The sequence below is a fragment of the Netta rufina genome (assembly GCF_964035555.1).
Source record: "Netta rufina genome assembly, chromosome: 3".
Taxonomy (NCBI): Eukaryota; Metazoa; Chordata; class Aves; order Anseriformes; family Anatidae; genus Netta; species Netta rufina.
The window spans coordinates 20,723,638-20,750,029 of NC_140125.1; the positions used below are offsets into that span (position 1 = coordinate 20,723,638).

Sequence of the window (26,392 nt, forward strand, 5' to 3'; positions counted from 1 at the left end):
GAGAAACGGAATTTTAGCAATATACTCTTGCTGCCTGGCATAACTTTATAGCCCACACAGAAGTTGAATTGGCATCTCTCATCTATAAGGTTGACTTAGACACAAATCAAGCAAAACCAACTTTAATGACACACTTGCTGATCCACAACTAATCACAAAGTAAACTATGTGAGTTTTAACCACAACGACAGAACTCACACATTTCAGCTTACATTTGGCAAGAGAGTAGGTGAGGACAAACAAGAAGCTTTCCACAAAAGCTTAACAAGTTACTGTCCCCATCTGTGCATCCCTTCCATCCACTGAACTGTATCAGACTCACAGCAGAGCTGACCAAAGCAGCAGGGATATGTACCAGTCCCTCTGGCATATCAGGTTAAAATCCAGTGGAGACAGCTTTGTTAACAGGCCACAACATTTTATTCTGCGGGCACTCACACATGGTTCATCATAATATCTGTGTTGGATGGACAGTAAAACCAGCAAGGGGCAAAACAGGCAGCTGAAAAAATTACAGCCACAAATGCAAGGACACCTTTATCAGCCATCACCACAACAATAATTAGAGTTAAACTACAGTGATATAATAATCCAGTGTCCATCAGCTTAAAATTCTGGCGCAGGCATGAGTAACCCATCCTAGCTCAGATGAAACATTTCCTCCTCAGCCAACAAGCAACAACAGCTCAGCAAGCCGGAGCCCAAAGGCAGAGGTGCTGCACCAGCGTAGCCACAGTCTGTGTGCTCAGCCTCATGCACCCAACCCTGACTTCCTGATAGTAACTGGTGTGCCTGGGACACCCAAGTTCAGAAATCCCCAAATCCACCAAAGATGTTTCTTAGCCTGTGACCAGACATATCAGTCTGGTGCCACTGAACCAAGTTACAAGGTTACAGCTTCCTGACAAGTTTCTTGAGCATGCCTGCTCATCCTCCCTAACCACAGGATATCCTGAGTTGGAAGGGGCCCATAAGGATCACTCAGCCCAACTCCTGACTCCACATAAGACTGCCCAAAAAACAGACCATGTGTCTGACAGCATTGTGAGCTTCCTGAGCTCTGGAAGGCTTGGGGCTGTGACCACGGACCTGGGGAGCCTGTCCCAGTGCCCAACCACCCTTTGGGTGCAGAACCTTTCCCTAACCCCCAGTCTGACCCTCCCCTGTCCCAGCTCCATGCCATTCCCTCGGGTCCTGTCGCTGTCCCCAGAGAGCAGAGCTCAGCGCCTGCCCCTCCGCTCCCCTCCTGAGGGAGCTGCAGGCTGCCATGAGGCCTCCCCTCAGCCTGCTCTACTCTGGGCTGAGCAAACCAAGGGACCTCAGCTGCTCAAAACAGCATGGATTTTTAACTATCTACTTGAGCTAAAACAGATCACTCAGCAAGAACTGGGTTAAGAAAGAAGTCGTAGCCAAGCATGCCTGCCAGCCTCAGAGACTACAACCTCTGCAAAGGCACAGCAGTCAGACTGGGGGCAATAAGTGCCTAACCGGACTTGGCTGCAACCAGTTCACCATCTGACCTTAACCTTGAGCCTTTGGGAATAGCATATAAACAGTTCTTGTCATAATGATTTCATGTGCATAAGTCACATTCCCAGAACCAAAGCAATTAACTTTTCCTTCCTGGAAGGGAGAACCACTACAACATCACCTGTGTTACAGGGATTGCACTGCCTTAACTATACTCCCAAAATGTTACTATTTAACTCTGTATAGAGGCACTAGAAAACACCCATGTGCTTCAAAAACAGCATAGCCCAAATCATTCTTTGAGGGATATTAATCTAATACAGCATTTTACATTTTTCCTCAGTTAAGTCTTCTGTCAGTGATGAGATGCAGTAACTTGCCACTAGACAGCACCACCGCCCTGACCAGACCTGTCTTCTCAAGGTAGCAGCGCTGTACGTGGCTGCAAGTGTTGCAGTGCAGATGAATCCTCTCGATTAGAGGCCTGTGGATGTATCCTTAATACCTGAGAAATTCCCCTTTGAGTTCACAGTTTTTATGTGCACTTAAAAAGTTAATTGTTGGGTTACTCATTTTTAGGTTTCCTCTTCCCCTCTCCTCACCTCCCCCAAAAAGGGCTAAGAATATTTTCAGAGAAAAAATAATTTCATTTAAAATGCTTAGATTTGGCTTTCACACAGACTAATGAAGGTTAAAACTTCAGTCGATTTTGAAATTTGATGGTGAAAGGCAATGCAAAAAACATATTGCTTCTCTGATCCCTGTATTTCAGCCCCAGGCTTCACACTTGCTTGGTCCTGAAGAGGAGTCAACTTATTTGCAGTTCTTTGCAATGACTAAATCCCAATTCTGAAAATACTCACGCTTTCACACGAGCTTAACGTAAAATGCTTTGTCAAGTATGCAGGTGAGTAAGTGTTTGCTGAATCTGGTGTTACAGACCTGTAATCTGAAAGCATGCTATTTATGGCAGTGGTACGTATATATGCATGAGTTGCACATTCTAGTTGGGCAGAACAAAAATAAAACTTGCATCTGCCTTAAAGCTCTATATAGGTAGAACTATTGCTAAAACAAACACGAGACTACATGAAATCCAAAATAATGTAAAATCTAACCTAGACACCCTAGCTCTATAGAAATCAAGAGTCTTACCAGCTTTAGCGAAGCCATGATTTCAACCACAGTGCCCACAAAAATGTAGATAAGCCATGGTAAGGGTTATCTAAGTAACCATCATCAAAAACAGGACATCAATGCAGTTACTGTAGTACCCACTACTATGACAAAGACTTTGAAAAGGAACAGTGATGTGCTGTACCTGCAATCGTAGGCTGCCAATGTTGTTCTAAGAATTTGTTTTAAGACAGCATGCAGCATCCACTTTATGAGAAAGATGCCATTTAAAGGTGTTCAACCCTGTGCTGGGAACAGGTCATGCTTAAAAATCTTAGCAGTGCTGTTCCATAATACTACAGTACAATACTACATTTACTAACACTGCAGCAGAATAAAAGTTTAGGATTTGTTATTACAGATTGTGGCTGCTTAAGACATAAACTGGAGTCACTAGTTCCACTGTCAAGGAAGAGGAGGAGCTGGGCTGTCACTGAATACCCTGGAGGAAGCTCTGCTTGAAGGCCACAATAGCTCTGAGAGCCACTGATTCATGGCTCAGTTGTGCTTCAAAACTGTGGTCAGGCTCTCTGCCCAGTCAACAGAGAGCAGAAATTGGCCCATATTCTATCAAGGATTTGATGCTCCAGCACCTAAAATTATGTTAAACATTATTATTATGTCACTATGCTAGCTGAGACTGCTCTTTGTTTGGATTGTAAAAGTATATCTGTAATTTGAAGGAAATCAAACGTTTTAAAAATGATTTGGCTATAGATTCACTGAGGAAAGCTGTTCATGAACAGCAGATAAAAACATGCATTTCATAAGCCTCCTATTAGGTGGTTTAGATGGGAAAGCATATGGAAACTGAACAAAAGAGAAGTTTGCAAACTGCACCCCCAACTAATAAAAGACAAGAAAATTAAGACTTACAAAGCTTTAATCACAGAGCCAGTCTGGCATACTAGGGGAACACAAAACAGAAGAGAGACTGCCACAGCCAAGTGGGTGGACAGCTGAAGTCTCTCACCTTCATTGCTCATTTCGGGTTAAATTTTTTTAGCAGAGCCTTTGTGTATTCAATATAATAAAGGCTACTACAGTTTGCCAGCTTGTAGTTAATTCCAAGGGGAATAGGAGTGGACAACAAGTCTGAACAAAGCTATAATTGTAAGGATATCATTTCCCACAACTCTATTTAGCCAACACAGAAAACATGAAGAGTATATTTGCATCTATTGCACTGAAAAGCATACTTTTTCTAAAGTAAATAAGCTGCAATTGGACAATTATGAGAAAATATTTGAACTCCAGAAGCAACATCTGCATTTTAGCAATATATACTACATCAGAGGGTAAAAAAACAAATAGTACTAGAAACATGAATAAGGGTACTCGTTTAAAATTTAATTACAAGACCCAGATTCAGACTCAGCTGCAGCTGTGTAAATCTAGAATAACTCCATTTGCCCATACAATTCTGCACAGACCTCCCAAGACCAGTTTCATGTTTGTTCTGCTGTCACTTAAAAAAAAAGTAGGAGTTCGTATAGAGTCACAGAATTCGTTGTACCCTTCAATCACCACTGATTATTTGATGTATAACCTCTGCTGCTCTTCTAAATATGCAGAAAATAACTGAATTCATTCTACTGGTTTACATTCTCTTCCACAATGAATGCTTCAAACACTTAAAACTGTGCTGAACCTGGCCCAGTCAATAGTGGAAATGAGATCTGCATGCAGATATTAAAGGCTAGACTACAACAGCAAGAACAAGGGTTAGTTTTGCAGAGTAACTGTATTGGTACACTGCATCTTCACAACTTTTCTGCTATGAACTTCCACAAAGAACCACAGTATAAATACTTCATCAATAATTATTCAATTTTATCAGACCTGATTGCCTTAATAATCAAGCAATATCCAACTCTGTTAGGAAACATACAAAAAAAGGATAAAAAAATGTCTATTGACCAAGGGATTTATAATCCATCTATTTCATACACACACACAGACATATATATACATTTATATAGAAGATAACAGTCTAGAGATAGTAAGAATTAATGCTGTACTGATCAGTCTGGATTTTTGTTGGTTTTCCCTGATTTTAGTTTCATTCTCTGTATCACATGAACAGGAAGGATTTGTAAAATACACATCTCTGGAGCAGCAGCTAACACTTTTTAAAAACTTTTTAATTGGTCAGTGTGTATTGCTGGAAACTTCAAGCTAGTACATATAAATTCATTACAATTTCAGCATCAATAAACTATTTACCTTGAGTATACCTGAAAATGCACAGAAGCACTAGAAAACATGAGTCACCCATGAGGTACAATTCCTTTAAAATTGTTTCTAATGATGCAATTACTGGCTTGACTAACTTTTTTTTTTTTTTTTTTTTTTATAACTCATTAGGTGCCATTTTGGCATCAAGCCTATCTGTTGGATAACTGCATAGCTATGTAGTTTAACTTCTTTTCTGGAGGAAGAGAGAACTACGTTACTGTTTCATATGTCCAAAATAAGAACTCTTTAAGACTCAAAGGAAAGATTTTCCCATATGTGATTTAGCTCAAGTCCTTCAGCTCTTTCCCAACTAAAAAAAAAAAAAAAAAAAAAAAAAAAAAAAAAGCAATTGGAGTACAATATGATCTTTTAAAATTAGGAACACAATAAAAGTCTCATTGAATCACAACAACAGCCCAACTCAGCTCATTTGGGTTCATCTCAGAATGGTACTATGCTTCTGAACAGAGACTCCGCAATGTACAGTTATGCAATAATCTGCCCACAGGGGAAGCAATTTCTCCTGAACAGAGGACTTTTATCATGTACTAAAATTATTTTAAGCATTAGCTTTGATATTGATGCGCCTCTTGTTCGTCTTATACCTTAAAATCTTTCACAATGTTGGCTTCAATACTATTTAGCAACAGGATTCCACAGATACTTATATGCTACATTTTAAAGAGAAATATTTTTAATTTAAACATGGGGTCTTTCAAATTTTAGATAAGCCAAATGACAGTTATTCACTGTGCAAGCAATGGAAGTAATTAATAAAAAAATATTTTTATTTATCACATACTTGAGATGAGCAATACTTTAACTCTTACTGGTTGCTTTTCTGAGAAAAACATGCTTTAAATAGTATTAATGATTATTAGCCTTGTTTTATAAATAGAAACTAAGCCACATAGCTGGTGAAGTAACTCATCTAAACTCATGCAGGAAAAGGCAGATTTTGTAGAGTTGGACTTTGTTCCCAAGTCTCAGTCAAGAGCACGGTTTACTGGATATTGCTTATTTCATGCAAATCACTCAAGACACTGCAAAAAAATTTTTTTGACCACACAATTGGACTACATTCTATAGGCCAAGAAAGAAAGAAATGGAGGCAGACAAGACCAGTCTTTTCAGATAAAACGTTCAGTATATTGGCAAAGCTGGTGTTTTGATTTCTGGGCTTGAGCATGCTGAAACACATTTAGATGCAAGGATTCAATCAGCACATCTTAATCTAAAGGCATTTAAAAAAAAATATGTACATACATTGATGATGTCATTGACAGTAACACAGTAAGACAAAGTCTTGTCTTTGCCTTTCTAAAAAACTTAAGATGGTGTTGATAAACAGCTCGCTTCTCTGGAATTTCATCAACTTATCTCCCAGTGAAAGTCTGATTTTTCACAGTACTAGACAATAGCCATTCATCTGGGATTTGTGATGGAATATAAAAAGCTATGGCCGTGCTTCACTTCTAAAGAATAATATTTTTGGAAGAACATTACTGAAGACAAACCTGCCACACCCTGCAACAGACCTTCAGAAAGATCAGCAGACATGCCAGAAAAAGATGGGAAGAAGACGAAAGGGCCTTTGTCACACATCCAGAAGGATATTCCTTCAGAAGCGCAAACTGTCAATGCCAACAGTAAAAACACAGTCATAACAGTTTTTAGGGTAGGAACTCCTTGATCAAAACAACCCTACAAGGTAGGTCAAGGTTAGCTTCAGGTAAGTGAGCAATGAGATTGTTCAAAAGCAGCATCCAACTGTCTACATCCTGGTTTCCTTCAGCAGCTGGGTGGAAAAGATGATGGAAACTAAAAATAAAATAAATGAAATACATGGAAAGATGTGTCATTCCTTTTTCCCCTTCCAAACGAGTTAGAACAATGCTGGGTTAGCATCATTTTCATGTCTTTGTAGGACTGAAAAAAGGAGGACAGATCAAAACAATTCATAACATCTGCCTCCACATCTCTCAATCTCTCTCTAAAAGAGAAGAGTTTATAGCTGAATGAGAGACAAGGGATTTTTGATAAAACAGGATAATTTTACAATGATTGGCATTTTATTTTGACACACAATTTGTAAGCATAAGGACAAATAATAGCTAGCACTGCTAGCTCTGCAAGTGTGCGAAGACACACAAAGTAAAGCTACCAGATCTGACCAGTTAAATTCCTACCACAGGCCAATACCTTCGTGGACGGTTAAAGTCCAGCTATGAAGTCAACTCCTGCCTAAGGATACTAGACCAGGAATACTTCTGCACATGTAAGAACAGTCTGATCATAATTTTTCACTGCTTACTTGTTATTTTCCACTTTTGTTTCATCAGTTTACTCCTGAAAGGTTGTTCATTTGTTTGCATTCTCCATAGGGCAGTCTTAAAATCTCACATGTCCACCCCCAGCCAATACTTTAAATGGCTGGCAGAAGATTTATAAAGTAAATGCAAAATATTTGCGTTTTAGGCACGATTAGCTTTTTTCTGCTGTGAGTCATTCAACAAAGTGAAATTCCTGCAGCAAAATGGAGCATTCAAAAAACGCAAGAGTACTTGTGTTCTTTACGGAATATGGGAAATTGACATGGGATTGTTGAGGAAGGTAACTCGTGCTTTATAACCTCCCACATATAAACAGGTGCTTTCAGGACAGCTTGCTATCAAAATATCGCAGCTCTCTGGCATGCAGTGTTAAATGGATGATGAGTGTAACTCTTCACAGCTAAACCCAAGATAACAGCATCATATTCAGTGTTCTTGTTGGCAGCAGAAGACTGACTAGATCTGGAGGTTGGTCCGGCGCTGGAGTTTCTCCCTTGGTCAGAGCTGAGGGAGGTGGGCAGGACCGCTAGGCACCATGCCGCCACTCTCAGGCCGTGCCTTTGCTGTGGATGCCTTCTGCCTCCAGCCATCAGCTCCGTGCCCTGCCCCGGTGATAGAGTCCTTTGAGAGGAGGGAGCTCAGATATTAAGGAAATGCTCTGCAAGTGTTTTGTTTTTCCTGTCATTTCGTATGGACCACAAGCACTTACACGCTCCCAGGCCCTGTTGAGGCCTGCAGACATGACACGAGCCTTCCAAAACACGTACTTCTTTCTTGAAAGGCTTAGCCAGCAGATGCAGCTTTTTTATATCCACCAATTCCTCTGTATTTAAAAAGGAATCCCCCAACCGCAACAGGTCCATCCTCTGTCCTAGGATCTATACTTTTTGCTAACAGTGTATTATACTTTTTGGATACTCTGAGTTCAAATAAACCCACAAATATGAAGCCAAACCTTAAATAAAAAGGCCAGTAATAGCATGCTTTAGCAAGAAAGGAAGGCATGCCACAACCTGATCCTGATTTTCTGCCCTTGAACTCTTGAATTAATTATAACAAATTACAGGGAGCCCTACTACAATTTATAAGCACAATAAACTCCCTCACAACCACCTATAATTTTATCAGGGTTAATCCAAATACCTAAAGAATTATACAGTACAAAACTCCAGCATGCCTTTTAGAGTAAAAAATGTGGGAAGCCATATTCTCTTGCCTTACAAGTCCCATCTCTCAGCAAAGGCTAAGCTTGCTCTCTTCAAACTGGACTTCAAGAGAGTCAGGCCCTAAAGCATTCATCCTTAACAACGTCAGAGTGGGCTTGCAAAAATAAAGCAGAATTATCAAAATCATATGATGCACAGAAATCTATTCTTTAGTGCATTTTCAGCTGAAAAACAACATTCCATACAAGCACAAATATTACATGGAAATACTAGAATATAACATTTGGAACTGAAGAGTTCATTAGCCACATTTCTTTAAACAATTTGCTGTATAGCCATCTGTTTTGTATTTTAAGCACATGCTTAAAATGTTATTCTTCAACATGGCAGTCGTATTGACTTCCGACTACTCACACAGTTAACCTTAACTGCATGCCCATGTCTCCTGAACTGAGACAAACACTTTTTTGGCTACAGAGGTCCAAAAGTTATGACAGAGGAAACACTTGTAGGCTTGACTTTGGTATTAATTCCTTAAAAAGGAACTGGAACCAATTCAGGTAGCTGAATTACCCAAGAGGCCAGACATAGCAATACCACCTACTACTTTTAATACATACATGTATATCTTAAAGGCTGTTCATGAAGACCAGTATTCTCATCCTTACAGCCTATCCCCTTCAAAAAAAAAAAAAAAAAAAGCAAACAAAAAAAAAGAAGCAAAAACCCCACCACAGTGAGCAAACTGGGGGTAAGGAAGGATGCAACTTCCCATAATAATAGTAATACTGCAACAAAACCCAGATCTCTTCTTCATCAGTAGGCTCCATACACAGAGCAATTATCAAAGCCTATGGAGAAAAATCCCTCTTGGCAGACTTTCTTCATGTTCTTCTGTGCAGTCTGCAAGAAAAAAAATTATCAGCCCTTGACATTTTTGGTGTGTGCTTATTTATTTATTTATTTATTTATTTTTGCAATTGCAAACCAACAAGGTCTCACACAACTGCTGCCTACATCTTCACCTACCTACTAACATGGTCCCCCCCCCCATTTCCAAATAGGATCCCAGGACTCTTTCTCCTCGCTTTGGGCTCTGTGTGCCAGAGGCAGCTATTGCCCTGGTGGAGATACCTGGTGGAGGACCCGAACCCTGGAGCTGTCAGGGCTTTCGTGTGCCAAGCCACTCACTGACTCAGCAGCAAAACAGTTGGGGCACAAAGCTGCATCCCAAGAAGGCATGGAGCACACCACCCAGGAAGACACCACAGTGTAGAGCAGTGCTGCTAGCTGTCACCCCTCTGACTGATCTAGCCTTGAGCACCACCCTGCCTTTGCTGCAGGACATAAACCATGGTTCCAGCTATGTATTGGAGCTCCAACCACATACAGGCTCTCTCCCTGTACACATGTAAATAAAATGTGCCCAATAATGTGACACTGCATGCAGCCTATGCACCATTTCCCAGTTAAATAGTAACATCCTAAAAATATCAGGTCCCACACAAAGTCATGCCCTCAAATCCTTAGATGGCATGAAAGTAAAGGCAGCTGTGAAGGTCCATTGCCACAAAACTGCAAAAACTGAAAAGATGAGCCATGGCTATGTATGGTGAAGACTACTAAACCTTATGGGGAAGAGAAGCACAAAAAAACCTTCTTGGTCTGCCTAATTTGGAACCAGGAACAATTTCAGCAAAAATGAGGTTAGACCCCAAATTCTTAATAAAGCTTAGATGTTACTGCCTTTACTCACACATATTGACTCAGTTCAAAACACACTGTTCCCTACCCTGAAAAGTATATGCAGCTAACCTTCAAGCTGTCTTCACTGTGGGAAAAGGTGGTTTAAGTTACATATGGAAGCAATATGAGTCAACGGTTTGAAAATTCTCCTGGTAGTCAGCCAGGTTAATGGCCAAGCAGGTTAGAATATCATGCTAAAAAAATGTGGTGAGTTAACTAGAACATTCATAAACTCTAACTCATATTCTGCAATACTGGAAATACATAGGTAAGTCTTTTTAAAACTGGGTTAAGTACAGACATAACTAAATCACTCTTTAGACAAAGAGATGAGGATTCCTATATTCCCCTTGCTTCCCTCCTCCTTTATATCAGTTGGACTAATTACAACCTTCTGCATTCACCCTATAAATCCAGTCTCATTTTTGAATATATTTTAAAAATGGTCTTCTCCAGTAGAACTCTAAATTCAGAAATGACAGAAGTGCACTAGCCTTTTCTGGGTAAGCATACCTCTGTGCATTAATGCTAAAGTTGAACAGAACATATACCAGTGAACAACCTGTATGCATACATAAGCATCCGGGAAGCACATTACAAGATCAGTCTGCACGTGCAGGCCAGCATGCAATTATACTCCACTGCTACTTCAGTCAAAGAAAAAATGAACACGTTCAAACTTCCAGAATGTGTGCTTAAACTGAACTTCAAATAAAGGCTCTGCTAGTTTGCAATGAAACCTTGTTCATGGATTTATGGAACTCATTTAAATACTGGTGGTGGTTTTCTGTTGTTGTAAAACCTTTAAGTAATATTCCAATGTCATAAAATCAATATCCAAACAAAGGTCTATTGATTTTAGTGGAATTCTGCATTGGAAGGTGCTAAACTCCAGTCCATTCACTGTTGTCTTTTACAGTTATCTTCACTGGGAATACGAAAAAACTGTTTGAAATGAGGCACGATGAAGTTGACACTTATCTGTTGGGCCTTGAGTATAGTAGCTCATACTCCTATGCAATTATTATTGAAGCATCTACAATTAGTGCTTATGATCACCAGAAAACATGAAAAAACAGGTTATTTCCCTTTCTCAAATATCTTGGTGACTGTAGTGCTTTCAGAGGAATGGCTGAAAACAGGCACCCCACGTCTGCAAAACATGCAATAAAACCATGGCTGGGAAGTTAACGTCCCGGTGAACACAACCCCACAAAAGTGAAGGCAGCTCAGATAACAACGGGTAATGTTGCCAGAGAAATATGTGAATCATTGCCCTGTTGGGTGGGTGAAGTAGAATCATTTCATGAAACAAATAATTATTCTTTGTAAGTCTTCAAAAACAGCTGAAGATATCAAATGCAGAAGCAGCTGCCAAAGATAAAACAGCGGACCAGTAAACATCTCACTGCACAGGAATCTGCCATCTTCTGATACTGAGCCTTCTGCCAAATTCTTGTTGAGATTTTCAGCTGCATAAGGGCCCCCATGCAAATGCTTCTTTTAAACACATTCAGAGGCTTCAGGATTGTACTGACATCCAATTGCAGCTTTTAGCTTTCTACCCTGCCAGCAAGGGAAAAGACAGTAAAGGTATTCAGCTTCGTGAAAACGGGTGTGTTTCAAACTGGATTTCACGTGTTGCATCTCAGTGGTAGAGAAGGAATAAAGTTTGCTTCAGCTGTATGGCCATCAAAATTAAATAAATTTGACTGAAGTCTTGCAATGCTACTGTAACCAAGATTTCTATTGCCTGCTGAATTCTTGAAACATAATAGTTAGTAACCCCAAACAAAAGCACAGGTCTGTTTGCTCTCAGGTTTCTGACCTGGATGACACTTTCTGATGCTGCAGCCAAATTTCAGACATCTACCTGAGACTCCTAAATAGGAGACCAGTGATCTGCAGTTCCCTTTTCAACACAACCAGTAGAAAAAAGAATGAATCACCTGAAGAAAGTGATCCACAACAGAGGAATCCTGAATCATGCCCATTTCATCTGATTATACAGGAAGTCTAGAACAACCTTTATTCTTGAGGCTTCACCAAGAGAAGCTGCATGACTGCAGCTGCACCAGACTGTGTCGTGAAGACCTGAGGTGTAACGTCCTGTAGCAGTCTGCACTTCACTAAGGACAGTGCTAGCCACTGCAGTACATGGGAAGATAAACAGGGGAATAATAGTCCCAATCTGGGTAACATATTCATCTGTCAAAACCAGTGCCTTAAACTACACCGGGAGACAAGTCAAAAGCAGCATACCTGTCTGTGAGGTACACCATAATATTCACTGTATATACCATGGTACTTAATGAATGGGCAACCCTATTCTGCAATGATATGCATTGCTACTACACCTTAAGGGGAAAAAAGGCAGTTAAGCACTTTGCAACAGTCTAAATGACAAAGGCAGTGAGAAGCATAGTTCATGGATTAGAAGAGAAGGATCCCTTTCATCTTTATTTGAGGAGATGCATAAAGGCTGATGGGCACTTCTGTGACTCAAGCATCTGGGGATGACAAGTGCTTTCCATTTTTCCACTTCTCCTATTCCATCTCCCATAAACCAAAAAGATTAACTAGAATTCGCCCCCCTCTCCCCCCCCCCTTTTTTTTTTTTAAAGGAAAGCAAAATCACTCCATTACAGTAGCTATCTCTATAGCAGTTACACTAAAATTTCACTTTAGAGGAAGAGAAGAGACATTACATACTCAGTAATTCTCTGTATAACACTCAAGCTTCCCACTGTAAACTGCAAGTGAAAAATTAAAAACAGATTTGCTGAACTAATGGATTCCCTTTTTTGTTCAAAAACATAATAAATAGCTTAAAAACATACATAACACCTTCTCCCTGCGAAGTCTAGCTTAAGACATTAGTGCAGTAGAGGTCAGAACCAAGCTCTGAGAAGTTGGGCAGGGCCTTAGTATGGCAATCACAAATGAAGTGGATGATAAACTGTCCTTTATTAAAAACATTAAAAAATAACCATGCATCATTTGGCCTTTACTTTGAAGCAAATGTTCTTTCTACTTTATGGGCAACAATAATTTTTTTCCTCTTTCTTCTCCACAATTAAAGGAGCAAAGGGAAACAGTTCTAGCACCAGCACGCCACTTGTTTGATACTAGAACTCCATAGGCTTGTTTATTTTCATAAAAGTGTATTAAAATATGGACTATTTTTAGGGTAGCAATTACTTCTTGCATTTATTCCATGCTCCTACAAACCACGTCCTCTGCTCTGTGCTAACTGCCAGGTCAGAGGAATGCCTCTGCATAAAACATTTATATTGACATAACGTAACACACCCACAACACTGAATTGCATCCACTATCACACTTTCCTAGTGCTTACAAGCCCTAAATGTTCTTACCCATGGCCAATCCCAATGGGAGACATGACTAATAACACCTAGCAGCTCAGAATCAAGCCCTTGGATTCCGTTTGAGAACACTGGAAACACTGACAAGACAATTTAACAGATGTCCTGAAGTGCTGCAAGTTTTCCAGCATATAATATAGTCTTACCATTTGAAAACAGTATTGTCATTGCAAATTTTTTAATGCTGTAACTGTTGCATAGCAGAGCCAAGGAAGCACATTGCTCCTGCTTCTGCTGCTATTTTTTAAGGTACAAGAAAACAATATAACTAGTTTTATTTCTTCTCAGTGCTTTTCCTGATGCCAATAATAAATGAAAGAACAAACAAAAAAATTTTAAAGGCACTTCAGCTTTAAAAAAAAACAACATTTACTTTCTGCATATGCACACTGAGAAAGAGTTACTTCACTCCCGAATTCAGTGACAGTTAATTTAGTTCAAATGACTTTCTCTTCATGCAACACAAAAAGTCACAAAGTCTAAACCAAAGGAGCAATTCTGCATGATAGGAAAGGAAAAAAAAAAAAACACCTCTACTTGCTTTTATAGTTGCGCCTATCTGTTCTAACAAGGGGAAGACAATACACTGACAACTTTCCAGTAACAAAAATCCATCCAAAATTACCCTGTTTAGAGTCATTCCAACAACCACCAGAGCAAAAGCTTCTTCACTAAAGTTTGCAAAATCTTCTCGACTGAAGCTCAGTCTTCATTTTAAAGAGAACAAGCTCCCTATCCATCGTGGTGATGGCAGAGTGCTTTTTGTCTATTACAAGACATTAAGCTTGAATTTCAAGCCTACAAATCATTATTTCTGTTTAGAAATGAAATGATGACAAAACAAAATTCACTTTTTGCTTGCTCCTTTATATCTCAATATCCTATCTTAACCTGGTAAGCTTCTTGGAAGCCAATAGCTAGCTGTAGGTTTCTTGTAGAGTGCTTCACAAGTAAATCTAGCTAGGCCACGTTGTTAACCAACTTCTCACAACTCCTCCAGCAGTGGAAGTAGAAGCCTTAGAAGTATAGCACCCAAACTCTCTGCCCTCACAACAGCATGTTTTTAAGTCCTCCATAACATGCCCTACTGTGTATGCTCAGGTCTCCCTGTCCCAGGACTGTCTCCCCTCAGCTTCCAAACGTGCACAACCGTAGCTGACATCTAGCAGGCCTCCAGCCATCCACACTCTTCATCCTCTAGTAAGAGCTGCTCAGTGTTCAGTGTGCGTTAGGGCCACCCATCCAACACACAGACTCAGCAAGTGCCTCCAACAACACGTGTCTAAGACAGAAGAGGAAGATGCTGAGTGCCTTATCCCAGGTGTGAATGCTTCTAGCAGCCTAACTGGCATGGAGGAATTCAAGCTGGTCTACCTAAGACCAAAAGAGGAAGCTCCAGCATGCTGTGTAAATGGTGGTATTTTTTTCTCTTTAAGGAGAGTAAAAACTCAAAATGTAACCTTTGTTGCCATTTAAAAGGGCCCAATAAACAGGTTAGAGAACTTCAAAAAGTGTCAGGTCTACTGAAATTGAATACAAACAGTTCCCATTAGAGGAGAGATATGTAAGAACACGTGACTAAGCACCAGAACATAAAATAGGTATTATTTCCTCATGATCAGATGAAAATGTGGTGCTGCCTAATGCCAAGACATTCCTCTTACAACATTTCCAACCATCACCGCCGCGGCCTTCAAAACACAGTAAAGCAAGAATGTAGGCTGAAGTATCCAAGACTGTATTTATAGTTACGCAACGCTTTTTTAGCATTGCTACATATGTACTGCACAACCACACACATGAAAACACATTCACTTTCTGGTCTAAAAGCAAAGTATAATGTAATAGATTAGATCTAAGCATCAACAGCTTCTTAAAATATCTGGCACAAAGAGCTCAGCTTTCAATAATCAACACACAGAGAACAAGCTCCCCATTCACTGAAGAAAGTCAGCAGGGAGAAGGGTTTGCCCTCCTCAGCAAATTATTTTATAAACAGGGAATTAATGTTGAATCTTAGGTCTGCATTGAAGAAGCTCTTATTTTTAAGTTAGAGTTCAAACATTTCCTAAAATACACAGAAAAAAAAAAAAAAGCCCAAACCCCTCAACCAAGAATATTACTGAAAAGCAAAACAATGCATAATAATATGAACACAAGAAGACCTAAGCAAATACTGCACATTATTTGTTGTTGTTGTTGTCCTCTAAAAACATTAAAGCTAATTAAGTATCAGCTTGTTTACAAGGTAGGCAACAAGCCTAATGTGTGTTTTTTTATGCTGCAGTAGCCAGTAATATTGAAAAAAGTCTAATAATTAAAACAAAACAATAAAACCATCAAAGGAGCACCAAAATGCAAATATCCCAGACTGCCTAAGCCTGGGTGGCCACACCAGGCTCTTAACACTCATCCAGCTTGCAAGCAGTTGCAGAGCTGCTTGAGCTCTCTGGACAGTAGCTGGGGTGGCTGAGGGCTGCTTGCTGATCCCAAATTCCTGCAGCTGGAAGAAAAAGGCAGCCAGTGCTGCCAAATCACTGCAGAACCCATTCACACAATTGTCCAAAAGAAGACATCTGGGATCCGCAGGGACTTAGGACTACCTCCACCTACCAGTGATGCCAAAAGTTAAGCCTTTCTCCCTGCCTTGCAAGATAAACTGGACTTCCAGTCAGAGACAATCGGGACCAAGATCTGTAGGGTCAGACAGGCTGGCAACTTCAAGCTAAACCAAAACAGGATTCAATTCCAGCAGACATTTTATCTCCCATAGGTTTACAAAATTTCATCTCCAGAGTTCCTGCTGCTTCCTCTGGGAGACCCCATCACAATGAATTCTTGTGAATAAGACATTTATGTTGGTGCTTGTCCTAACTCTTTTACTTGGTTTCATGACACAGCACCATGCTCTTGTTCTTCAGTTCAAAGGAAAGCATCAGTTCTGCCACATATAGATCAGTTTTCAGCCTATGCCATGCTCATAGTTGTTCCCCACCACTACCCTGCAAACACTATCTAGCAATTTCACTTTCCAAATCATTTACCTGAGAACAAAAAGTTTGAATCATGGGAAGAAATCATCTTCCATTTTGAAGGCCTGCCAACCCATCCTTTTCTGCTCATTTTATATACAACCTTCACGTATGGAAGCAATTGTCTTAATTCATGAAAGTTATTTAAAATTGCAGTCCATGGACCCACAGCTCTAAAATAGAAACATGATGTATGCAGTATAAATGTATATAATTATAGAGTTGGAAGCATTGTTAGAAGAGAAACTATACTGGCTCATGCTACACAAGGATCCAGCCCAACATAAGAAACAAAGAAAATCCACAGAGACCTAACCAGAAACAGTTAAAACCAGAATGCCTGTGCTGATCATTAGTATCATATTTGTGTTGAAGCTAACAGTTATCTCAGTGAAGACGAGCATCGTCCTTCCAGGTGGGTGGCCACAAAGCTTTTTCCTATGCCAAGCGAGGGCTGTGTCGTGGCCTTTCCTGAGTAATGTGACCAGAGCTGCTCTGCAAGCACAACACAGCTGATAGCACCTGCATGTAGCTTAGACATTTCCCAGAAAAGAGGGCAATGGGAAACTGCTTGCATTCACTTCCCTGCAAGCTATACAGCCTGCTCCTGGATGATGTCTTTCCAATAGAGCAGGCATACTCTCAAAATGTGCTGGGACAAAACACACCATAAACTCAAAATGACAAATGCTCTTGGGGAGGGACAAGTTTGGACAAGGCAGTAAGGCTTCCACTGTCTGAAAACCAAACTTTAAAACCAGACTTTTCAGCTTGGTTACCCCAGTGATACTGAATGGTTGGATCTCCAGGTGCAAGAGACCACACTGGCCTTTTGTTTTTAAAATACTCCACCTTCCCACTTACCCCCACTTCTCACTCATCTGCCTACCCATCCAAATTAATCACATCTCTTCTCCTCCCATCCTGCATGGGATTTATCTTTTTTTATACATATATAGTGTACACACATATATACATATATGCATTTTAAAGTGTTGCTGAATTTTTAAGAACAATTGGGATTAAAAAAAAATTCCTAAAGGTCTACCAAAGGTGTATTAACAAGCACAACCACATAACCTGCCCCAACCCATCACTGCAGGCAAACACACTCAGGGTTGTCCTGAACAAGCCGTATGGTACATATCGTGTTGTTTTTTCTGACACACCATGATATACGAAGTGCTTATTTTGGACAATGGAGTCACCACCACGGTACTCAAAATCAACTACCGTGAACTTGGAGGTACACACAGAGGCTTCTCAGACAGCCACAAGCTGGAGATGTGACCAAGCATGAAAAGCAAAGCAGTTTAATGTACTTTACTACCCTAACAGTCAAAAAAGAGTTCCACATCACTGAGCCTGCCACAAAATCAGACTGGCACACAAGGATATGTTACCCAACCTTAACAGAGCAATTAAAAGCACCATCAGGGAAAAAAAAAAAAAAAAAAAAAAAGTGACTGGTACAAAAACTCATCTGACTGCACTTGTATTAAAACCTAACAACATATGAGGATGTGAAACTTTAGCTTGTTTAAAAGAAGTAAAGCAAAACAGACTAAAAGCAAAGATAAATGTCTCATCCACTTGAGCTTAAGAAGGACTTTTTTTGAGAGGAGGGAAATAACCTTGAGAAGAAGGAAAAGAAGTCCAGAGTTCAATAAAAAATAAAAATGGATTTGCCAGAACATTTTTCCCAGTAAATATGAAAGGGTCACACACCATATTCTTCCTCTCTGCTTTATCCTCAAGTGATTTACAAACTCACAGTCATAATTGTCTGTAGCTATGCATGACAAAACCAGTTGTTTTCAAACTCTTCACCTAGAAGTTGAAGGAAAAGTAAGAAATGGAAAGGTGGGGGATTATGAAGAAATATTTTCTTAAAAGATAAGCAGTAAAAAAAAAAAAAAAAAAAACAGCTAGAAGAAATGTCGAAGAGAGGGATAAGTCGACAAAACAGAGGAAGTTGTTCATTTAGCTAATGGAGGGTAAGTTCAAGGCTGATTTTTCACAGGCCCTCCAAAAAACAGGCCTGGCAGCCACAGACTAATTCTCCACCTGCAAACACATGAATGCAGGTGCAGTCATCCCATTCCAAACATTCAGTGCTTTCTTTCACTGAAAAGCTGCGCAGCATGCTCTTTGGGGAAAATGCAGAGCTGACAGCTGAAGCTGAGGCAAGCACCCAATGCAGCACAGTGCAAACGCTGGAGGACATCTCTTCCTACACTGACGTACCAGACTTGCCAAGCACAGTGCCACAGGTGCCCTGCCCGCCTATAGCACTAAGACTGGGAGCTGCTCTTGTTTTGCACTATTATGTCCCACTCTGAAACAGTGCAAACCCCATCAGCCCCATCAGACATTATTAGGCACAGAGCACATAATAAGACACAGAAATCTTTAATAAATAAATAAATAAATAAAATAAAATAAAATAAAAAAATAGAAAACAGACCAAACTACATCTTCGTTCCTGCACAAGAGGCTTAGCGGTATGATGTGTGAAGATTGAAGTAACATTTTAGTCCCCACAGTATCTCTGTTTTCCCTTGAAAATGTAAACAAAAAAACATAGATGGACACAGATTGTCTGACACTGGTACAGAAAGCAGCACTGCACACACATTTTCAGAAAGCCACAAGAGTGTGGGGGTTCTCTGTTTTTGGAACAGGAGCACAGTGAAAGCACTCTTGTTTACTCTAGACACTGTACAAAGACTTACTTTTTTTAAATAGGTGGTTGAAACGATGCCTCCCCTCTGAGGAGTTAGCAGAAAATAAAAGGCAGATTTATATTTCTAATCTATGCAAATATCTACTCTACAGGGCATCACAAAGACTGCTTTATATCAGACAGTATGCAAATCCCAGGTGCCTTAAATATGCCAAAAGCATGAGCAGCATCTCCACCTGCGATGGCTGCTCACTCCAAGAACAGCTGGATGACTAAAAAGAGGTTATCTAAGTAGCCTGTAGAGCCTTCCATGAAAAATTCCTTTTGCTAATGTGCCAGCCCCTGTACTCCCAAACAAATGGCATCTGCTGTAGCTTCCACGAGAGATGATTTTTTTTTCTTAATTTGGCTTATTTGTTTTGGTTTATTTTATTTTTTTTAATTACTGTGATTATAAAATGGTGCAAGTTCTTTGATGCCTTAGAAAATGATTGTGGGGCTATACTTCGTAATTCCCACTGGAAGATGTCTGTGGGACTGGGTGCAGGTAGGACGCTAGGACTAGAGGAGGAGGAGATGCTGGAGTCACTGGGATCTCAGAAGAGATAGGGGTATGATCAGAAGGTATGTACAAATGGGAGCCTCAACCCAAGATGAAAGAAACAAAAGAAACAGATCTCTACTGTTCTCTACTATAGGGAAACAAGAGGACCAGGGCATGGAAAAAGGTCTTTTAGGAGAAGGCCTAGCACCAAGAGTATAATGGTATTACTCTGAGAGGAAGGCATGGCAATAATATTTTGTTAATTCTGCCAGGAAGAAGAGGCAGGTGGCTGCTTTTTGTATGTTTCCCAAAGATATCTGCCGGAAGCTTCCCTCATAGGTCAGGAAACGCAGCTGTCCTGAGAAGCCTCACCACTTGCACGCAAAATCACTAGCCAAACAAGAGCTACTGTGTTACTGCTGCTTCTTACTCTGTCCCAGTGCTCCACTTAGCTTTGTCTGAGGAGAAAAAAGAAAAAAAAAAAAACAACAACATAAAACAAACAAAACCCTCACCACTGGTGTTTGCATCTTTAAGCAAGTAACAAATTAGTAAGCAAGCCACAGAGTCAGATGTGACCTGCTACAACAAATTGTGTGTTCCCCTGAGTTTTTTTGCCCCATCTTTTCTTGCAGGCCTCTGAGGTTGACTTCAAGGAGTTGTTAGCTGAATAGACCACTCTGTCAGACTTGTTTTCACTTTTCTTTCCCAAGGATCCCACAGGCCCTTCTCTCTCATATTATCACAAATACCTCTTATGTCCTAACTACAGACATCCCACAGAGCCAGGGCTGTGCCTGCAGTTTCACGACAGGCACCTGCAGCTCTGAAGGTCCTCAGTGAGCAGTTACACAGTGACCTAGAGAACCCACTCACCCACTCCATCACTCCACAGTCATCCACACCTTTGAAAGCAGACCATCAGGGCACAAACTACAATCCAAGAATTCCCATCTAAACATTAAAAAACACCTTTACTGTGAGGAAGACTAAGAAGTGGAACAGGTTGCCCAGACAAGTTATGAAGTTTCCTTCTAGAGATACTTAAAACTCAACATGGCACAGTCCTGAGCAGCCTTGCCCAGCTCTGAGCACGGGGGTTGGACTAGATGATCTCCAGAGACTTCTTCCAACCTCAAACACCCTGTGGTTTGTGCTGCTACTCTTCTTTAGCTTCAGTGTGTCAGTTGACACTCTCACGTTGTACCTCAGATGGACGGTACTGACTAGTTACTAGCAGTCACTGGACTACTAGTAAATTCCTCTCCCAGCATGTAACAGACGGACAGGTTTCCACAGCGTCTACTTGCCACACAGGGCTCAGAGCAGTGTTATTCTCATTTCTACATCCATGTTTGGCTTGTCCAATATAAGAAGTTACCAGCAAAACCATGAAAAGCTCCTGATCACTACCAACACCTGCAGGCAGCTAAAATCCAGGTGCCTACAAGCATTATGAGCATTTTAGAGCTTCCAACAGCAAAGTGTACAGAAGTTACAATTTTATAAACAAACCCTTATGGCATCACCTAAATAGGAGTTGTTTTATTTGTACAAGGATTCCTCCTGTTAGTCCCAATCACCAACCAACAGTAGAACACAAAATGGTCCAAAGATTGAAGAGTCAGTCTTTCAAATAAAAGTGATAATGAAAGACTGCTTCAAGGCTCATGACCAACCCCACAGCAGAGCTCTTCTTGCTCAACAAAATTTAAGTCTTGGATCATTTCCCCTCTTCCCAACAACAGCACATTGGGTTTGGGGGCTACAGTCCCTGGAAGTAGGGCAAAATATTCAGCTCAGGACAAATCTTTCATAACCAGCTATCAAGCCACAGCCTATAACCCTACAGATCAGAGGCAGAGTAAACCATCTCAGTGAACTAATCCCTTGGTTTCTGAATACTTGTGGCCTATGCAAGTGTTTATTGAGGTATTCTCAGAAGATTTTTTTGTCATTTCATCATAGGAACATTACCCAATGCTGGAGTCTTCAATTAACTCAAAGCCTGGACTGAGAGATGGGTTTCACCACATCCAGGAAAGCTTGGAGTTAGAGATGTTTCCATCATGAAGAGCTTACACAGGTAACAGGATCAACGCTAGCAGCACTGTCACTACTTTCACAGCTTCAGCCTTTGGTGATGTTTTTGTTTTGAGGTTGGGTTTATTTGTTTGAGGTAGTTCTGCAGCTTCCCAGAAAGAGATGAGTGCTTGATCAGAAGTTTTGCATTTAAGACAGATTTGTCATTTGCATGCACACATAGAAAAGCCAAACACATACGCACAGAGTAGGCAAGTCCTGTCTCACCATCACAGGTAATCACATCACAATCAAGTCTAACCCCAAAAGCAGCTAGTCTCAATTTCAAAACAAATGTTTAATCTATTTACCAACAGTAGGTGAAGCCCCCCAGAAACCTAGAAACCAACCCTATTTGTCCACCTAATCACACTTCAGACTATGCTTTCCTCTGCCATTTCCTTCAGAACAGTTCTCCATGTCCCTGCCACTCATCACTTTGAACTTGAGATTTACTGCATCTACCTAGAATTGCACAGTTGAAGGTTTGTTGCTATTACAACACCTACAGTGAAGCAATTTCTTTTCAAGAGACAAAAAACAAATCTTAACAGGCTATTCTGTATCTGAGGTCCATTTAGGAAGCTGCTGTTTTTGCTGTAGATATTCAAAGAAATATGAGAGGCACTTGTAAGTCTCTACAGCTTATGTTATCACTCACATCAGAAAGAAAAAAATCAGCAGCCACTCAAATTGAGAGTGCTGTGAAGTTCAATTGTCGCTGAAATGTTTTGTTATTACCAACCTGTGCAGCATGAGCAAATATACCTCTGCAGGTGAACTATGAATGAGCAATCAGCACTGCAGGCTGCAGCTCGAAGAGATAATAGCATCCAAGTATCTACAATTGTTCCTTGCACACAATTAGGCCGGGACTGTGCTAACAAATGTGAGCAACAGAAGAAAAAAAAAAAATCAGACATTCTGACTTCACATTAATTAATTTTGAAGGAAATGATGTGAGGTTTCCCTCTCCCAAAGCACACAAGACAGTAACACACAGTTACAGATAACCATTGACATTCAGTCTCAAGTCTATTTGCGCGGAAATGGAAGTGGTGTCAGCCCACTGTTTGGCAAGAATTCTGCACAAACAGTAGTCAAGCGACTTCTTGACATTTGTCATTTTAAAAATCACATCTTTCGCATCCTAACCAATTCCCCAGTCCAGTGTTAAGAAAAAAATCCTTTATATCCCTTAAAATATACTATCTGCAAATCCCCAGAATATTTCACACTTTCTAGAATTATTCCACTCTTTCTCAACTATTTATACATCATTTTTAGATACGATGACCATGTGGTGCATTTCACATTTGCAGCAACAGGACATTTTTTCAAGGCTGGTAAAGAAAACTTCTGCCAGCCTTTACTCCTTACCCAGTTACTACAGTCTCGACCTCACATTGTACAGTTGTGCTGATGCAACTTTGTTCTAAACCAGATACATGAAATAACTTTGGTTAAAAAGAAAACAAGCCCACCCCTTTTGGGGCGAGGTGGGCTTTTTTTTTCCCCCCAAATACAACACAGATGTGAGCAAACCACAGTGATGTGGTTTACAAGAACAGCCCCTCAAAACAGTTGCATTGTTACAACCACAGCACAGGGCTCTGAATAAAAAAGTAATTCCCACATAAGTTGTTTGCAAAGGTACACCCTGATCATAATTAAAGGACTAATACCCTCTAACAGTTTTAATCCTCTTGTGAACTATAAGGGGAAAGACCAGGAATGGGATGGGCAAAACCCAGAAAAGAAACCAAAGTTCACTTGCAGCAAAGCACAAGAGAATAATAAACTAAAAATGTATATAGAAGTCATCTCCCTATGGCTTTCTTTTAATCATTGGGAGGTTAAAGAAGAGTATGGTCAGTGTGGTCCCTTTTAAAACATATTTCAGAGTTTTAAATGTGTATCTATTAGTCCTTTTTTGTTTCTGCAGTTTACCACATACAATCATTCACCAATACTCATACCTCTTTTTTTTTTTTTTTTTCCCCCCTAACAGGTATAACCTAGTGGTGATTTCTTTCTTTTTCCCATTTGGGCTGTAGGCAGGAAAGGAAAAGAACCAGATGATACCTGAGCAAATATTGAATGCCAGAAACAGAGCAACTGTCTGTTCCCTCCCAGCTATAACACCACTGTGTGAACAGAGGGAATCCACATACCTTGTTACCTCCTGCTGCAGTCTGGAAACACTGGGCACGTAGAACATTACCCCAAAGAAAAGCAAAGGCTCATTGGCAAATTTGTCCAGCTGCTTCTTCAGAGGCTTTTCCAGTTCAACCCAGCGGAGTTGCTGGCTCTTGCTGAGAAACCAAAGGCCAAAGTAGTGTGTCTAGATAAAGAAACAAAATAGTGTCAGTTTATCTTTTCCAGCTAGACCACACACATAAACCAACAACAAATGCAAATAAGAACAGATGGCATTGTGTCAAATTTTCTATTCCCATATGCAGCATGAGAGCAATTTTTTTTATTTATTTTATTGTCCTGTGCCTTTTAGAACAGCCTTGAAGACAAATTAATATCGCAATAGACTTCACGCAGTACTATCAACTCTCTTATGTCTCCAAACATATACTAAAGAGGTCTGTCTGAGAGACATGTTATGTTATGGCACAGGTAACAAATGGTTTACAGAAAGTGCCTGGCTCAGTTTTATTTGACATGCTTACTCCTGCACCTTGCGAACAGACAGCAAAGGCTAAGTCTTAATCAAAGCACAGAGACTTCATGAGATCAGGCCCACTGCAATCAAAGGACAAGGCAACTCTTCCAACTATACAGAAATAATGCAGACCTATACACATATCAACAATTATCTACCAATACCAGAACCATTTTCCTGATACAGAACATAATGCACACTTTATTAAAATATAACAATTTAAAAAGCATTTGCGAGATTAAACCCACGTCATCAGCACTGCCCAAAGACGTATGTTACGATTAACAGCAAGTACCGTAACTAGAGATATGAAGAAAAAGCAGCAAAAGAAGCATTTGTGTTTAATAAAGGAAAAAAAGCCATTCCTTACTTGGAAATCTGACTGTAGCCCTAACTGTGAAGTTCATACCAACATTTTTTCTACAATATTTCAGCTGACAGCATCAGATTTCCAGCAATGCCCTCAATACAAAATTTGACTCTGTATTTAACACTGAAATGAATCAAACTGAAACAGCAAAAGGAACTTTTTGGACACCAAGCAGATTTAGGAGCTGAAAGTAGGATCATTATTTCTGCATCTTTCTGTTGTTTTATTTCAAAATATTTATTTCTTGAGGCTTAATCCAACTGACTTCCTATTCAACAAAAACTTCCCAGTAGTTTCTGTAAGTTTAGATTCACCCTAAAATACTTATTTTGTTACTATAATTTAACTGGACAACAATCCTTCCACAGGCAGTCACGTTCTTTTATACACAGCACCATATTTTAAATGAAAATACTGGAGAAAGAAGAGGAAAAAAGCTTTGAGGCCTGTCTTACAAAGTTTTCATTTGAAATTACTTTTAATCCGTTCAAAAAGTTTGGTCTAGAAATTAACCATCAAGATTTCTCCAACTGAATTTCCCAGATGTTCTCACTTTCAAAAATCTCTTGTCAAAAGACAAACAGCAACATTACACTTTGCAAAAGTACCCATGACCAGCCTGTTTCACTTGGGAAAGGATACTTCTCTAAAAATCATTGCATCTACAATGACTTCGCATACAAGACATGGCAACTAATTCAGTATTAATAATGTAATTGCTTGAAAGTTAAAACAAAGCAGCAGAGGCAACATTGCTCTAACTTTTTTTTTTTTTTAATAGCTGACAGCATGTAAATATCATATGCAAAAACCGTGAATCATAGTACAGGTGTATTTACTTTATGGTCTCATCATGTACATAATTCCAAGTTTGGGAATGTCCAGACTAGCACATAGCTGAAGAGATAACTAATTCAACTTGATCCCCCAATTAAGCATGTCAAACCTTGTATGCTGCTTAGTCTTTTCTCTTTTATCTTAGTTTGGTACAGTGTAGCAAGCTGGTTCCTTTTTGAAGAGAAGGCATCTCCAATGAAACCATCAATTTCAGGGCATAAATAAATCAAGAAGCCAGCGTCTCCCATAGGATAAGCTGAAAACAAAAATTCACTAATACACTGATAGATGTCTACTCCCTATGGAGACATTGCTTGATTAGAAGTTCTTTTGGACCGGCTGACTGTGATAGTAATTAGATTAAAATGAAAGTGGGAGGGACAGTGGAGACAATAAAGGAAAAGAATTCATGTGAGAGCAGAAAAACACACAGTGATTTCACCACCTCATAAAGGAAATCCTTTAATATATGAACTCTTGAAAAATCAGCACAGGGCAGCTCATCCCCAGCAAGAAACTGTGCAGATCTGTGAACACAAATCTTCTGTATTACCTTAAAAAGTAAACAGCCACATTACCTGGGACCCCAGTTTTCAGTGTCAAGTACTTTTTAAACATCTTAGCAACTGAATCGGCTGCTTCAACTTGC

The 26,392-nt window shown here is 40.0% G+C and overlaps 1 protein-coding gene across 2 annotated transcripts in view; it reads right to left on the reverse strand.

Annotated features, from left to right (window-relative positions):
* Window positions 1–26,392, reverse strand: part of PTPN14 (protein tyrosine phosphatase non-receptor type 14) — a 113,965-nt gene that overhangs the window by 42,137 nt on the left and 45,436 nt on the right. For both annotated transcript variants that reach the window (XM_084284705.1, XM_084284704.1), the window contains exon 3: window positions 24,034–24,203. In XM_084284705.1, coding sequence (XP_084140831.1) covers window positions 24,034–24,203 — 170 coding nt within the window. The remainder of the gene's footprint in view (window positions 1–24,033; window positions 24,204–26,392) is intronic.